Here is a 15,812-nt window from a genome sequence, read left to right on the forward strand (position 1 = left end):
ATAACAAAGTAATCACTAATTGTCAAGATACATACCAAATGATGTTGAATGACCTAAATTCAAAAATCATCACATGGTGCTCCACTCATTTTCACAATTCCCCGTTCTTCAATCAAACTTGCAATTCACATATTCATAATTTCAAATGAATTGATGATGTAATTTAGGGACTAAATTCCAAGTTGGAAGAATGAAAGCTTAAGTTCTAGTGCCAGCTCACCAGCTTCCCCTGCATAAAATATCCTGTTAATAACTTGATTACATGATATAACAAATCAATCAACTGGAAAAAAAAAATACATTCCAACTAAGCATGAAACAAAGCTAAGATAGTTTTTTGTGCACTAATCTTTTTTTTAATACAGGAAGAGGGATAAAATGCCCAACAAGACAGTGACAGATAACCTCCTAATTTTACGTTTGAAAAAAAAAAGACTAGGTAGTGTTACTAATGAAAGAACTTAGGCATGCAATTACAAAGAATCTGTATTCGTATTTAGGTTTAGGCTGCAAAGTCTCATCAGTGTATCAATTAGCTTCAAACTCATTTTCAAAAGCTTGAAAAACAAGTTACTTTCTTTTGGGTTGTTTGTATGTGAGCCAGAGAAGTTCTAGATCATTGATCTTGAGGGAACATCTATTTGTAACACATCGTATATATAATACTTTATTTGCAAATATAACTAAAGTTATTTGCAGCCATGACATATATGAAGATGAATTACAATTTTGTATTTGAGCTTAATATTGTTTTACATGTGGGGCATGAACATACAGATGGATGTTTCCCTAACGGTATCATATAAGAAACATGCATGTGTGTGCACGGCCTCGTGGGTGAATAAGCGGATTAGATGGAACCATAAATATTCAACTCGTGCTGCGGTGCTGATAGTTATTGTTAAGTAATTTAATAGACAAATTTCAGCATGTTAATGGTCTTTCTTCTGCACAACGTAACTACATGATACCAAGAACAATGTTGTAACGAATTTACCATCATCTGTGGTTCAAGCTACTTTTATACTAGTTGGATAATAAGAATTATAATATGCACAATAAATAAAGTTCTATGTCTCAATATCTATGCCTAATGGCCACTGAGAGGCTGGTAATTATTCCCAATCAATTAAATAATATTCAAAAGGTTCATTCATGGACAGAGCACTTTTAAGTGTTGTCACAAAATTTTGGATGCTCATGTTTCATTACAATCACTACTCCGGAATATATATACTTTGTTATTAACCCAATTAAGCTAACAACAGTATGATAAATTAAGTAACAATTCAACAAAATTAAGCAAATAACACATATTATACATGAATCAAAATTACCTCCTACGCGTAACCGATGTCTGCTCTGCTCTCCATCGACGTATTCTGCGGATGGTAAATGTGTTTGCAGGCCTGTTAAGATCCTTAGCTGCCTTCCTCTAAGGGAGAAATTACACAATGGATAAGAACCCTGCATCAACTTACCAAGCAATTAAGTAGTAAGCACACTATGAATTATAGAGATATAGGGCAAAATCAACTTACAGGGCAGTAAGGGGTTGGAGGAACTTGCGATTGAACAACACAAGGGGAGAGATTAGAGAAGCATCGACGAGATTAGAGGAGAAGGAAGGAACGCTAATGGTGGGGCGTGGGTAATTTGGTCTCTTTTTCATCCAGCGATGTCTCAAGGCTGAACGCAAACGGAGTCATTCAGATGTTATTTTGGAGTGAGCCAACCGCTCTGGATGTGAGCGAATCAGATATGAACCTTTGAATGATTCCATTCAGAGCCAAACAAACAACACTTAGCCGGTGTTTGGCAGAGGGATTTGATCAGGGAGAAATGGAATTAGAAATATTTCTTTTGTTTGTTTTCCACTTTTCATTTCTATTTCTCTTTCTATTTCTCTAAAACTAGAGAATTCCATTTCTCTTTAAAACAAAGAGAAATCCATTTCTCAGCAGCCTCCTCATAGCATATCACCACCTCGTCTCCGGCCACCACCCCGTCTCCGGCCGCCACCTCGTCTCCAAGTCTGCAACCGCCACCCCGTCTCCGCCGTTCGCAGTGGTGAACACAGAGACGGTAACCGGTTGTAGGTTGCAGGTGGTACGGGTGAACGGATATTAGGGTTTCAAGTGGTGGTTCGTGGTAGGTTAGGGTTTTCAGATGGTCAGGTGATTGTGGTCGCAGGTGGGTGACAGTGGTGGTGGAAATCGGCTGTGGTCGCAGGTGGCTTCTGATTATCATCATCATCATCGCCACCACAACCACCACCACAAAATCTCCAAAGAGGCAGTGATGACATATCTGAGCCTCCTTTTTCTATATCTTATGTTCCAAAAATTTGAATCTTTTTAATTTCTTGTGTAATGTGATTGAAGAAGGGGATTTGGTGGCGGCAGCCGGTGGTGGTGGGCTGTGGTTGAAGAAAGGGCTGTGGTGGTGGGGCTGTGGTGGTAGTGCTGGTGGTGGTGGGGCTGTGGTGGTGGGGCTGCGGTGGTGAGTGGTGTCAGGTTGGGTGGAGGTGGGGTTGGGTATGGTAGAGTTCTCTGTTTATTTTCTCGTGTACCAAACAAGAGAAATGATTCTCATTCTCCATACCAATTCTCTTTCTCTACAATTCCATTTCCATTTCTATTTTCTCTCCTTTTCCATTCTCTGTACCAAACACCCCCTTAGTCTTCTACCATTCTGTTTATCTTCACACAACATGTAACAACTGAACATGGCCTCATGTAATCGTCACATTTAAATTTAAATTAAGAATAAACGAGCCATTTGAGCCGCCTTGTTTAACTATGAGCTCGGACCGGAGTCTAAGTTGGCTCGACTCGACTCCTCTATGAACGATGTCAAAACATCACCAAGTCCTTTTTGAATATCATATCACCTTTAGAGACAAGTCATTAAAACATATTTAACCCAAAACCAAACGAATCTGATGAAAATAATATGGTTTTAGGTGAACATTTTTTACCTGAATTAGTTGATTATGGAAATAATGACATATTTAGATTAGATTAGGCATGCTCCTCTTAATTACAACCCAACAAAACCATAAACCGGATTAAACTAACGCAAGCAATGGGACCCGAACTCGATAAAACACTAACACAAACTTGAACTATGGGATAAGTTTAAAAAATTTTCATAGGTATGGGATTAGGTGATACCCAGCCTTATTATCAAAATCACAATACCCATTTGTCCGAACTATATACCTGAATCATAAACCCGGAAATATTTAATTTTAATTTTTTCTCTTAATCGTTGTCTAATAATGTTTTATTTTAATAAATTCACATTAATGTTTCTTTTGAAATATACATTTAATGATTTAATTTTATATTTTTTGAAGTAAATACGTAAAATTATATAAAACGTATAATGATATTATTAATTTACGATAACGTTTATGTGTGTGTAATGTATCATATTTTAATCGTGATAAATGATATATAATAAAATATATATATATATATAATAATCGTCGTACTCAGTATATCCCACCAATAGCAATGATATGGTAGGGTCTGAGAAGGGTAAGATGTAGACAGCCTTACCTCTATCCCATAGGGATAGAGAGGCTGCTTCCGGTGAGACCCCCGGCTCGATAGTAGTTTTGAATCAAGCCTTGGACATAAGACACATAACACTCAATCATCGGGACACCGGCTGATTGGTGCATGTGCCCTTGTCTTTCGGCTATCAACGCCACCACATGATGCCTGATTAACCTTCCGCCACTATATATAATAAAATGTATATAATAATTATAATGGTAACAAAATACACTTAAAATTTTTCACGTGATTTTTTAACAAACTCACAAATATACCCGATGCTCATGGACAGATTTTACAACCGGGTATGAGACTCAAAGCAGCAATGCCCGAACCATTACCAACCCTTTAGACCTTTTGTTATAATTTTCATAAATACTCAAAACCAGATTAACCCAATCTAAACCTAAACTTGAAAATCCATAAGAGATTTAGGTCGTGTTTTGGCTCTAGATTTTAAGCAGCGAAACCTGAAAAACTCGAAATCTTAATCCGAAAAACAAACCCTCCCTGAATTGAAAAGCAAAGGGGAACTATTATTTGTCAGTCGGGTCGGGTGGACACTAACTAAAAAAAGAAGGTGGGTGGGTCACGCGCCAGAGAGACGAGAAGAGAAACTGGGTAAAAGCGAGTGAAGCTACAAACCCTAATTAACCAATATCCAATTTGGGGCCAAAAAGTTCGTCAATCCACTCGCTCACCTCCCTCGCGTGCACCAGATCTATTCAAACCTTCGTTACTTACATCTATCAGGTACACACACACGTACATCATATACACATATATACATAATAAACTTCATCATCTACGCACGATATAATGTTACTGATTATCGATTTTATACTTTCTCATGTTGATTATGCTTCTGTATACGCTCGTGTTTCCAATTTGTGCTGGTTTTATGAGGATTTCTTCGAGATTTGGCTGAATTTGGTGATGCAGGTTGATGATTAACTGTTTTTGTAGTTCGTGTTATTTGATTGTTGCATATAGTTAGTGAACTGTAAGTGCGTTGGTTGAATTAGGTTTTTAGGTTACTCGAAACATCTAATCATGATTATATGTATGAATACTGATGCTTAATAGGAACCCTAGCTTTCATCAGTGTACGATACGTTTTACGGAGCGTCGATTTTGTAGTTTCTGATGTTGATTATGCTTTCGTGTGTGGTCGTGTTTCTGAGTTTTAACTGGTTTTATGAGGATTTCTTTGAGATTTGGATGAATTTGGTGATGCAGGTTGATGATTAACTGTTTTTGTAGTTCGTGTTGTTTGATTGTTGCATATAGTTAGTGAATTGTAAGTGTGTTGGTTGAATTAGGTTTTTAGGTTACTCGAAACATCTAATTATGATTATATGTATGAATGCTGAAGGAAGTTCAAGTAACACAGTAAATGCTCAATAGGAACTCTAGGTTTCATCAGTGTATGATATGGAGCGTCGATTTTGTAGTTTCTGATGTTGATTATGCTTTCGTATGTGGTTGTGTTTCAAGTTTGAACTGGTTTTATGAGGATTTCTTTGAGATTTGGATGAATTTGGTGCTGCAGGTTAATGATTAACCGCTTTTGTAGTTCGTATTGTTGCATATAGTTTTTGAATTAGGTTTTTAGGTTACTCGAAACACCTAAATCATGATTGTGAGTGTAATTTAGATGGTGAAGTGACTGATTAAATTTTTACTTCAAAATCAAGTATGATTATGTTATATACGTATGAATGAACGGTGTGAAGTAAATTTATGTAACACACTATGACGCTAACACATTAAATATTTATTAGGAATCCTAGTTTTCATTAGTTTCGGTTTATACTGATATGCTCCTTGACTCTGTTGCTTATCTCTTTTGAATGCTGGTGGTTAATTGATTCTCTGGAAGACGTACAATGTTACTGGAGCAATCATCTGTATGCATTACTTGATCATGCATTTCAGAATTATATAAATAATTAGCTTGCTCTTTAAGATGTCATTTTGTAAGAAAAAAGGTTGTCTAGCTCTTATATCTAATGCAATGATTCACTATACCTGGTAAAATGAAGTTTATTGTTAGAACTTAGAAGGTTGTCTTACAATTATGATATCAGTAAAAGCATTATTGGCTTATACTATCAGCCAGCTTCTAGAACAAAGGCTCAATAGTATGCAGTGTTGTAGAACTAGCTAGGCGCAGTCAGTGGGGTACCGACTAGCGATGATTTGAATTGAAAGTATATACATATGTGTGTGTGTGGGCACACACATTTTATATGCTAGATTTTGAAGTGGACAGGTTTTAACACTTCAACCCATTCCAGACAGAAAGCACTGGAGTTGGCCGGAATTGTGGGCGATTAGCATGATAGTATGTAGATAGTGTAACCTGTGATGCAATTTTTAAATTATTTTTCATTTTTTGATATTCAACTGTTTCTTGTAGGTAACCACCAGAAGAATCAACTGAAAAAACTAAATTCTTGCTATGGATATTGATCTTAGGCTCCCATCTGGAGACCATGAAAAGGAAGAAAAAGAAGATGCAAAAGAATTAAGCAATTTGATTGATAATGAAAACAAAATTCACAATGAAGATATTATTATAAATTCCCCGTCAGCCGATATGGTAGATTTTAAAGAAGATATAAACCTCGAGCCATTATCCGGTATGGAATTCGAATCACACGGTGAAGCATATTCTTTTTATCAAGAATATGCAAGATCCATGGGCTTCAGTACCGCAATACAAAACAGTCGTCGTTCGAAAACATCACGCGAATTCATTGACGCAAAGTTCGCATGTTCTAGATACGGTACCAAACGCGAGCACGACAAATCGTTTAACCGACCTCGCAGCCGACAAGGAACCAATCCCGACCCAGAAAACGCATCATCTGGTAGACGAACGTGCTCAAAAACAGATTGTAAAGCAAGCATGCATGTAAAAAGACGGTCAGATGGAAAATGGATTATTCATAGATTTGAGAAGGATCATAATCATGAACTGTTACCCGCACAAGCGGTTAGTGAACAAACAAGAAAGATGTATGCTGCAATGGCGAGACAATTTGCAGAGTATAAAAAAGCTGTCGGGTTGAAAAATGATACGAATAATCTGTTTAATAAATCGCGTAGCATGGCGTTAGAACCGGGAGAGGTTAATATTTTATGCAAGTTTTTCTCACAGATGCAGAGTGTGAATTCAAATTTCTTTTACTCGATAGATGTCGGTGAAGATCTACGATTGAAAAACATGGTATGGGTGGATGCAAAAGCCAGACATGATTATGTAAACTTTTGTGATGTTGTATCGTTTGATACGACTTATATTAAAAACAAATATAGAATGCCCCTTGCTCTGTTTGTTGGTGTTAATCAGCATTATCAGTTTATCTTGTTTGGATGCGCTTTGCTGTCTGACGAGAGTGTGCCCACTTATTCCTGGGCTATGCTGACGTGGCTAACTGCAATGAACGGGCGGGCCCCGAAAGTTGTCATTACTGATAAAGACGAGAGTTTGGAATCTGCTGTTTCTCAGGTGTTCCCGGCGTCAAAACATTGTTTTTGTTTATGGAATATATTCAGTAGGATATCTGAATCATTAAAGCAGGATAATTTTGTGGAAAAGTTTGAAAAGTGTGTTTATCGATCGTGGACTGACGAGCAGTTTGATAAAAGGTGGTTTAAAATGGTGGATAGGCTTGGGGTCAAAGATGGTGATTGGATGAATTTGTTATACGAGACACGTAAGCAGTGGGTCCCGGTTTACATTCGCGATGTTTGCTTGGCAGGAATGTCGACTTTGCAACGGTCTGAGAGCGTAAATTGTTATTTTGACAAGTACGTACATAAGAAAACGAGTGTGCAAGAGTTCGTTAAACAATACGAAAGTATTATTCAAGATCGGTACGAAGAGGAAGCGAAAGCTGATTCGGATACATGGAACAAACCGCCTGTGCTAAAATCACCTTCACCATTTGAAAAACACGTGTCGAGTTTATACACACACGCAGTTTTAAAGAAGTTTCAAAGTGAGATTTTGGGTGCGTCTGCGTGTATGCCTAAAAAAGATGCGCATGTGGACACAATCATTACTTATCGGGTTCCGGAATATGAAAAGAATTTTGAAAACATTGTTTATCATAACGAATTGACTTCTGAAGTATCGTGCACATGTCGACTGTTTGAATTAAAGGGTTATCTTTGTAGACACGTGTTAATTGTTCTTCAATTCTACTGTGGTCTTTCTGTAATACCGTCTCAGTATATTCTCAAACGGTGGACAAAAGACGCTAAAAACCGGGGGCTAATTACAGATGACTGTGAGTTGGTGCAAAATCGGGTTCAAAGATACAATGATTTATGCCAAAAAGCGGTTAAATTGGGTGAAGAAGGATCATTGTCTCAAGAAAGCTATAATATAGCAATTCGTGCACTTGAAGAGATTTTTGCAAGTTGTGTGTGTGTAAATAACTCAAATAAGAATATTATGGAGCCTGGTACATCAAATGTTTCGGGTGTTTTAAGAATCGAAGAGGATAATCATAGCAGAAACATGCGTGCAAATAAAAAGAATCCCATGAAGAAAAAGAAGGTTATTTGATTATCATTATTTGTTTATATTGCTGTCACTGATCTTATGCTAATTTTATAAATATTCTTTTTTATCATTTTTATTATAGATTAGCTCAGAGCAGGATATTATGACAGTTGGAGCACAAGACAGCTTGCAGCAGCTGGTTTGCTTCTACCTAAATCTTGCATGTTTATATTTATCATCATATATTGTTGTAACTTGACGGGTCAAATTGGTAAATAAAAAATATAGGGTAAAAGGAAACGAGTCAAAACATAGTCAAAAGTCAAAATTGTGTCATTAACGCACACTAGTATACAACTTGCAAATTGGCTTTATATAAAAACTTAGATTATTATTGTAACAGTATGCTTTCTATAATCATAGTTAAGGCAGTTTTCTTATAAGTTGAAAAAGAAACTTGACAGAATGTCAAACAACCTTACCACCCTACAAAATTATTCATCTCTCTCTGTTAAAGTTAGAGAAACTTAACCATTAAGAGGCTCCATGAGCCATTAATAGGTGTCATTTTAGTGAACCAAGCACATTCTTGACTCTACCTTTGACCGATTCAGAGGTAGTCTCTTAATGGAATCATTAAGAGGCTACTTAATCTGATAAAAGATTAAATATTCGTGCATATTGTTGAGTTAAATGAAAGTACATAAATTGACTTCACACAGGACAAGTTGAGCTCACGGTCATCGACTCTGGATGGTTATTTTGGCGCACAACAAAGTATGCAAGGAATGGTAGGGATTCATATATTATCAAACCGTGTTTTAAAAGGAAAAGGCTTATAATATCTTTTGATCTTAAAAGTATAAATAATAAAATGCGTTTATGTGGTTTATTCAGGTTCAGCTTAACTTGATGGCACCTTCAAGAGAGAATTTTTATGGAAATCCACAAACTATTCAGGGACTGGTAATTTATCATAATCATCGACTCTGATGCTCTATTTTATTGTTGCATATTGCTTACAGTTTTAAACTTTTCCTTTTAATTTCTACAGGGACAGTTGAATTCCATAGCACCAAACCACGAGAGCTACTATGGGGCTCCACCAACCCTTCCAAGCCTGGTATCTTATTCATGAGTATGCGATTATTTTGTGACAGTTTTTGATCTTGTGATATAATAGCAGTCCAGAATTCTTGCTTGCAGGGACAAATGGACTTCTTTCGGACACCAGGTTTCACATATGGTCTTCGGGTTGGTGTTTTGCAAATTTTTTTTATTTTATCAGTTTAGTGGTGGCAAATGGGCCGGCTAGGTGGGTAAATGGGTAGAAATGGGTTTGGATCAAAACACATAATTTTGGGTCTGATCGGGTTTGGTTGACCCCAAACACCTCTTAACTAAAATTTGTTATGAACAGTTACATTGTTAAATATGCTATTAATTCAATGATAATAGGATTGGATTTTATGCATTAAAATTACAATTATTAATGGGTTAGGATCAAAACTCGTAATTTTGGGTTGGGCCAGGTCGACCCGAAGCGTATAGTATTATTTGAGTGATTATTGAATTAGATTTCATCCATTAAAAATACAATTTTCATTGGGTTTGGAGCAAAACACCTAATATTGGGTTGGTTCGGGTTGACCCAAAAACCGGTCGAATTTTTGTTATAAACAATTAGCCTGCTGTTATATAAAGTTGACCTGTTAGAACAAAAATAACATTAACGAATTCATATGTAAACATGTCAAAAAAACATAATGTTTAAAATTCTTTTCTCATAGGAGGAACCGAGTGTGCGGACCCCACAATTGCATGATGACGGGTCAAGACACGCATGAGCTTACCATCCGTTCCAACTGCTTTACCTAAATCATCAAACCAATAAACGTGTTCATTCGCCAAGAATGCTTTTCATATCCAAGGGTAGTATACCGTTCTTGATGAAATTTACCATTTTACCCCTGCGGACCGAAACAATCAACACAAGAAATTTGAAAGGTAGAGAGAAACCCGTGTTCGAGCGGTTATTTTGCAAAATTTGCTGCTGTATCATGTATTTAAAGATTACTCTTTGCAGTAAGGTGCGGTGCTAATATGAGGTTCGCTTTGAGAACCAGAAATTGGAATGAGGTATGTAAACAGGTATTTTGTTGTATAAAGGTTGTGTATTGAGATGTATTAAGCCAAATGCGTATGCTGGTTGAATCTAGTTTGACTTGCCTTAGATTCTTGATTAGTTAGATGTGTTTTTTGGTTTGACGGCGTTGGCAACTTGCTAATATTAGCTTTAACTGATGTCGTTTCGTATCGTTAAATAAGTTAAACATATATGTTTGTCATTTCGTATAAGAATTAAAAGAACTTTTTTCATGTGAACTGTAAAGGGTACGAAGTTATCATAACCCGATAGGTGATTTTAGTGCAAGGGATGTATACGCCCGTAAAGTTATCCAACATAGGTATATAGTCACACTATTTACTTGACTTGATAAGCACCATATGAATAATTCCAAGTCTCATTAGAGAGGTTCAAACCGGTTCCTATATTCAAAACTCCCTTATAAACCGGTTCCAGGCTCGAACCGGTTAGAGAACCGAACCGGTTCTCCCACCCTCGGACCCCTAGCCTATGTTACCGGTTCCTAAACCGGTTCCTGTACCCTAACTGGTCAAAAAACGGCTATTTTTGACCCCAACGGTCAAAAAACGGCCAAAAAAAACGGTTAGGAACCGGTTCCGGTTCCAGAACCGGTTCCGGTTAGGTTCCGGTTCCTACCCGCCCCCATTCAGAAATGCAAGAACCGGTCACGGATCATCGGGTTGAATCAGATAGGGTCCGGTTCCTACAAAAAACGGGTAGGAACCGGTTCGGGTCCGGTTCGGTTCCACCGGTTCCGGTTCCAGAACCGGTTTATTTGATCATCTCTACGTGTCATTTTAACATCAGCAACGCCTTTTTTTATTTTAAAATAAAAAGATTCAATAATTGAATTATAAAGAGGCTGTGACACAGCTTGTTAACCGCTTACATGTCACTTTATTATAATTTTTTTGAGGCAAACAATTTTAAATTGAATATTAACTAAAAATACTCATTAAAATATAAACATGTTCGATTTTATGGTATAATTTTTCTCAAATAACGAAGTACATAACAAAAATTTCGATTTTAACTCGATTTAATAAAATAAAATCACCAATAAAGGCTTCACGTTTTTACCCCTTCAGTCACTTTTAACCTTTTAATCCATGATGTGTATCATCTCAACTTTAATCATGAAAAAAGCTTGATCTAGAGTCCTAAAGTCACTTGACACCGAATGATTATTACTTATTTGACAGGGATTCTATATACAAAAACAACAGTATAAAGTTAAAATTCATTCAAACTTGCAGAACCTGTACAAACAAACTACCCGAACCATATGAAAAACAAGTTCCGGTTCCACTTATGACCTAATGTTTTTATAAACCATCCATAAACAAACAAACATCAGCCACCACAGGCCTTATAAAACCACCTTCAATTGGCAGATGAGGATGTCCAACAAACCTTTATTCACTCACACACTCACTGATTCAGGAGCAACCTGACCACCGTCACCTTTATGACCACCACTGAACCCACCGACGTGCATTGACCGTTGACTAAAGTCAACCAACATCTTCCTTTGACTATCATCTGTATGAGGCAAACTAGCCCTAAGAAGCTCAACCGGCATCTCTCTACTTATCGCCTTTGCAGCTTCCGACCACACTATCTCACTGCTTGGTGCTGCCTGTACATACATCGATTGCACTAAGCTGTCATATTTACTTAAACAGTACTTCGTCAAAAGCCCAAAAAACGCATCGAATGAAGCCTGCCAAAGTGTTGGGTTTGTGTTTTGCAAACCCGGGCCAGCACTCGTTAACAGCTGAGTAGCTCTTTCTAGAACCGATTTTAGAACAATTGATGCTCCATCGCCAGCTGGACTGCCAATCGGGCGAAGTGGCGGTTGCTCTCGTGAACAAACAACAGCAGCTAAACAAGCACTTAACGAGTTAAGATCCATGGCGGTTACACACGTTTTCACTATCTTCACTAATAACGTGACGGCTTCAGATGCTTCGGGTTCTGACAGAAGTCCACCGAATAAAAACCTCAAATGACGGAAAACGGTCATGCATACAATTCGGGCCAGGTCACCGTTCGGTGACAGAAGTTGAAGATATTTGGAAATAAGTTTCCGTCCTTTGGGAAGCGATACGACCCGTAAGAACACAATATCATCTTTCGGGCCCAGCCCGGAAGACGTGTTTGTTACACCAAGCGGGTCCACAAGTTGAAGAGCCGCCGCTAAACCTTCTAGAAGAATCTTCCGCCTCTGTCTTGCCTGAACACCGCCATCTTGTGGCTGAGTTGACTTCAAAAAACGGTCAATGTCGTCCACATCAGCAAGCACAGAAAACCCATCTTCAATCATGATTCTAGCTGCAAGCAACGGATCTTGTTCCAACGATTTCAGGTCAGACCCTGATCCGTTATCACCCAAACCGGATAACAAGCCCACTTCAAGAAGCGGCTGTAGCCGACGAATTAACGAGAACGAAACCCTTCCGTATGAATTGACACTTATCTGAGCCTGTGAATCTGACCCGTTACGTGCCCGTTGTGAATCTTTGATTTGGGCCAGGTGGAAACGGGCTCTGGAAGAATTCTTGGCAAGACAAGCCTGATGATAGTAATCATTAATGTACGGATCGTTACTATGCGTAGAAGCATGTTGCATGTTTAAAATGCTTTCAATTTCTTCAGATGTCATATATTTTGATCTGAATTGCACCCGGCATACATTATTATTATTATTATTATTATTATTATTATCATTCTTCTGACTGCTGCCATCCGAACCCTGTCGAGAAACCCGTGACCCGCGTTTACTCTTTTGTTTTGTTCTCTGTTCGCGTGTATCAGGGGATACATATTTGTTTAAATGCAATGAGTGAGACGGGATATTGTCGTATAAGTAAGGTGGTTGGAGTGCAAACGGGCTGAACCGTAAAGAATGCGGCGGGATAAAATGTTGTGGTGATAATAACCCGTTTTGAAGCAACATGTGGTTAGGGTTAGCCCAATGGTTTTGGGCTTGAGTGAACTGGGCTAGGCCCAGATGGAGCAATTGGGTACGGTTTCCACTGTAATGAGACAAATGATGGGACCCACCTAGAGGTGAAAGATTTGGGTTTGAAAAGGGTGTGTTGGGACGACTGATGCCAGATGGACGGGTTAGATGTGAATGCTGATTGTTACCGGGAGAAAATGAAGGTAATGATGAGCTCGGTGCAAGTACGGGTTCAGTGAAAAGTTGGTGTTTTTCGTGAGGGTATGATGATGTACGGTATAAAGGTTTCGAATCTAGAAGATATGATTGTGATTGTGAAGACCATCTTCTGCTGACCTGGCTGCTTTCTGTGTCGGATATGTGTTGATCTAACCACTCGGGTAAGTCTCTATCTTGTACCCAGTCAGATGCAGATGAACCTAAAAACATAATATATGAACCTTAATAGCAACAAGTATTTCTTAAAATCTATAATGAGATGTGAGAAAATAATGGTCAGATGTGTACTCACTTCCTCTTGAAATAGATCCTGACCCTCGATCACCAATAACTCCAGGATGTCTTGGTCCGCTAACTGATCTGTTTAACTATAAAATAAAACATTATTATATCATTCAATTAGTTAAGCATACAAACCCTCACGCAATAAGAGTGTTGCATTGAACTTGTAGTGTAAATAATAATTAAAAAAAAAGAACTAAAAGTTACTGTACTAACCTTTGAAAATGTAGTTGACAGATCGTCTAAATCGGATAGGGATCCTACACCCGGATCCTGTGAAAAACAATACATATAGATAAATAAGTTATATCAGCAACGCAAGTTTAAGAACTGCATTAACGAGCCATCAAGTGCAAATCTTTTTTTTTGGTTACCTGCTTACCCATAAAAGTAATTGTTTTTAATATTTGTATATAATAATTAGAATTTGTTTTTGGCTTCTAATCTATTTGACCCCAATTTTTAATTATTCATATCCTTCACGCAGAATGCATCATATTCAAAGTTTCATTTGTGAACAATCAATATTGCACTTATTAGCAAACTGGAGTGCAATTAAGTTATTGCACATTTATCCATCATTAATTTCAAATATGCATTCTGCTCATCTGCAATTTAAAACTCAAATTCAAATTCAATCTGTATTCACAAACAAATCAAGTAATTCTAACTTAATTCAAGTACGGCGACTCTTTTGAGAATAAAAACCAAGTATTGTAACTTAATTCAAATAACACGTTTACAAATTACAAAATTACTTGTAAATAATCTTATCACGATAAGCAATCATGAACAATAATCATTAGATTTCTAGGAAACTAAAGCATTACCTCTTCGCGATCAAACAAATGGTATTCGTCGTCAGCAATTCCAGTTGTAGGATTATCACCACCATCTTCTTCTAAACACCCAAAGTCAGCCATGTCGATAGCCGGTTGGCCAAAGAAAGCATATTGTGAAGCATCAAACAGTCTATCATCTGCCAAACAATTTACAAAAACTATAAGAAAGCAAATTCATGAAAACAACAAAACAGATTGAAGCAAACCCTAGATAACAATATCACACTATCAATTTACAATAAACTCAATCAATTAACACAAATTCATCATTCAAACAGACTCATATCCAATTCAAAGCCTATATAACAACATTACACTATCAATTCACAACTAATTCAATCCATTAACACAAATTCATCATGCAAACAGAATCATATCCCAATCAAACTCTAGATAACAATATTACACTGCTACGCTCAATAAGAAGCTGAAATAGCTATTAATCCACAGTTAGTTTGATCAATAAACACAAATTCATCATTCAACCACAAATCCACAATCATATCCAATTCAAACCCTAGATAACAATATCACACTATCAATTTACAATCAATTAACGCAAATTCATCATTCAAACAGAATCATACCAAAACTAAACCCTAGATAACAATATCACACTATTAATTTACAATTAGCTCGGTCAATAAGCACAAATTCATCACTCAAACATAATCATATCCAAATCAAACCCTAGAAAACAATATCAAACTACTAACTTGCAATTAATTCAATCAATTAACACACTAAAAACTCACAATTAATTAGATAACCACCACAAATTCATCAATTAACACAGATTCATCGTTCAAACAGAATCATATCAAAATCAAACCCTAGATAACAACATCACAACTAATTCGATCAATAAGCACAAATTCATCATTCAGACCAAATCAAATCCTAAACACGAAGGCGATCAAACAACAACAATAGCATAAGCTGAGCTGATAACAAACCTTGATTGATGCTACTCAACTCCTGGCTATCAGATCTCTCCATGATCAAACGGCCAAAAAAGTTAGGGTTTCGAGAGGTAAAACGATGCCGTTTTTTGCAAAATTGACTGATCGGAGATCGTACGGACGGGTGGAAGCTGAGTTAGCGTATGAAGATGAAGATGAAGATGAAGATGAAGATGAAGATGAAGATGAAGGTGGAATTGGATGGATTTGGTACTTACGGTCAGTACGCAATCATTTCGTAACCTAACCAAACAACTAACAACAATGTGTCCTAAAAGATATGATTCTTATTCTTATAAACGTTTAAA

The 15,812-nt window shown here is 37.2% G+C and overlaps 2 protein-coding genes across 5 annotated transcripts; one reads left to right on the top strand and one right to left on the bottom strand.

Annotated features, from left to right (window-relative positions):
* Window positions 1-4,442: 4,442 nt before the first annotated feature.
* Window positions 4,443-10,143, top strand: LOC143578153 (protein FAR-RED ELONGATED HYPOCOTYL 3-like). 4 transcript variants are annotated; one of them, XM_077061817.1, is made up of 8 exons: window positions 4,443-4,508; window positions 5,989-8,139; window positions 8,228-8,284; window positions 8,808-8,876; window positions 8,983-9,051; window positions 9,140-9,208; window positions 9,277-9,339; window positions 9,876-10,143. In XM_077061817.1, the coding sequence occupies exons 2-8, from the start codon at window positions 6,031-6,033 to the stop codon at window positions 9,930-9,932; spliced, it is 2,493 nt and encodes an 830-aa protein (XP_076917932.1). In that variant the 5' UTR covers window positions 4,443-4,508; window positions 5,989-6,030; the 3' UTR covers window positions 9,933-10,143. The 4 variants fall into 4 exon arrangements, with proteins under 4 accessions (XP_076917932.1, XP_076917933.1, XP_076917931.1 ...); XM_077061818.1 differs by lacking the exon at window positions 4,443-4,508 and adding an exon at window positions 4,773-4,805; XM_077061816.1 differs by lacking the exon at window positions 4,443-4,508 and adding an exon at window positions 5,002-5,118.
* Window positions 10,144-11,553: 1,410 nt separating this feature from the next.
* LOC143578155 (protein PAT1 homolog 1-like) lies at window positions 11,554-15,628 on the bottom strand. Its single transcript, XM_077061820.1, has 5 exons — window positions 15,499-15,628; window positions 14,531-14,679; window positions 13,917-13,973; window positions 13,711-13,786; window positions 11,554-13,618 (listed from the first exon to the last, which is right to left on the bottom strand). The coding sequence occupies exons 1-5, from the start codon at window positions 15,539-15,541 to the stop codon at window positions 11,658-11,660; spliced, it is 2,286 nt and encodes a 761-aa protein (XP_076917935.1). The 5' UTR covers window positions 15,542-15,628; the 3' UTR covers window positions 11,554-11,657.
* Between the last annotated feature and the right edge of the window lie 184 nt (window positions 15,629-15,812).

The sequence above is a fragment of the Bidens hawaiensis genome, unplaced genomic scaffold (assembly GCF_021521415.1).
Source record: "Bidens hawaiensis isolate Kalapana, Puna unplaced genomic scaffold, B.hawaiensis_p1.1 tig00029045_1, whole genome shotgun sequence".
In the NCBI taxonomy this organism is placed as follows: Eukaryota; Viridiplantae; Streptophyta; class Magnoliopsida; order Asterales; family Asteraceae; genus Bidens; species Bidens hawaiensis.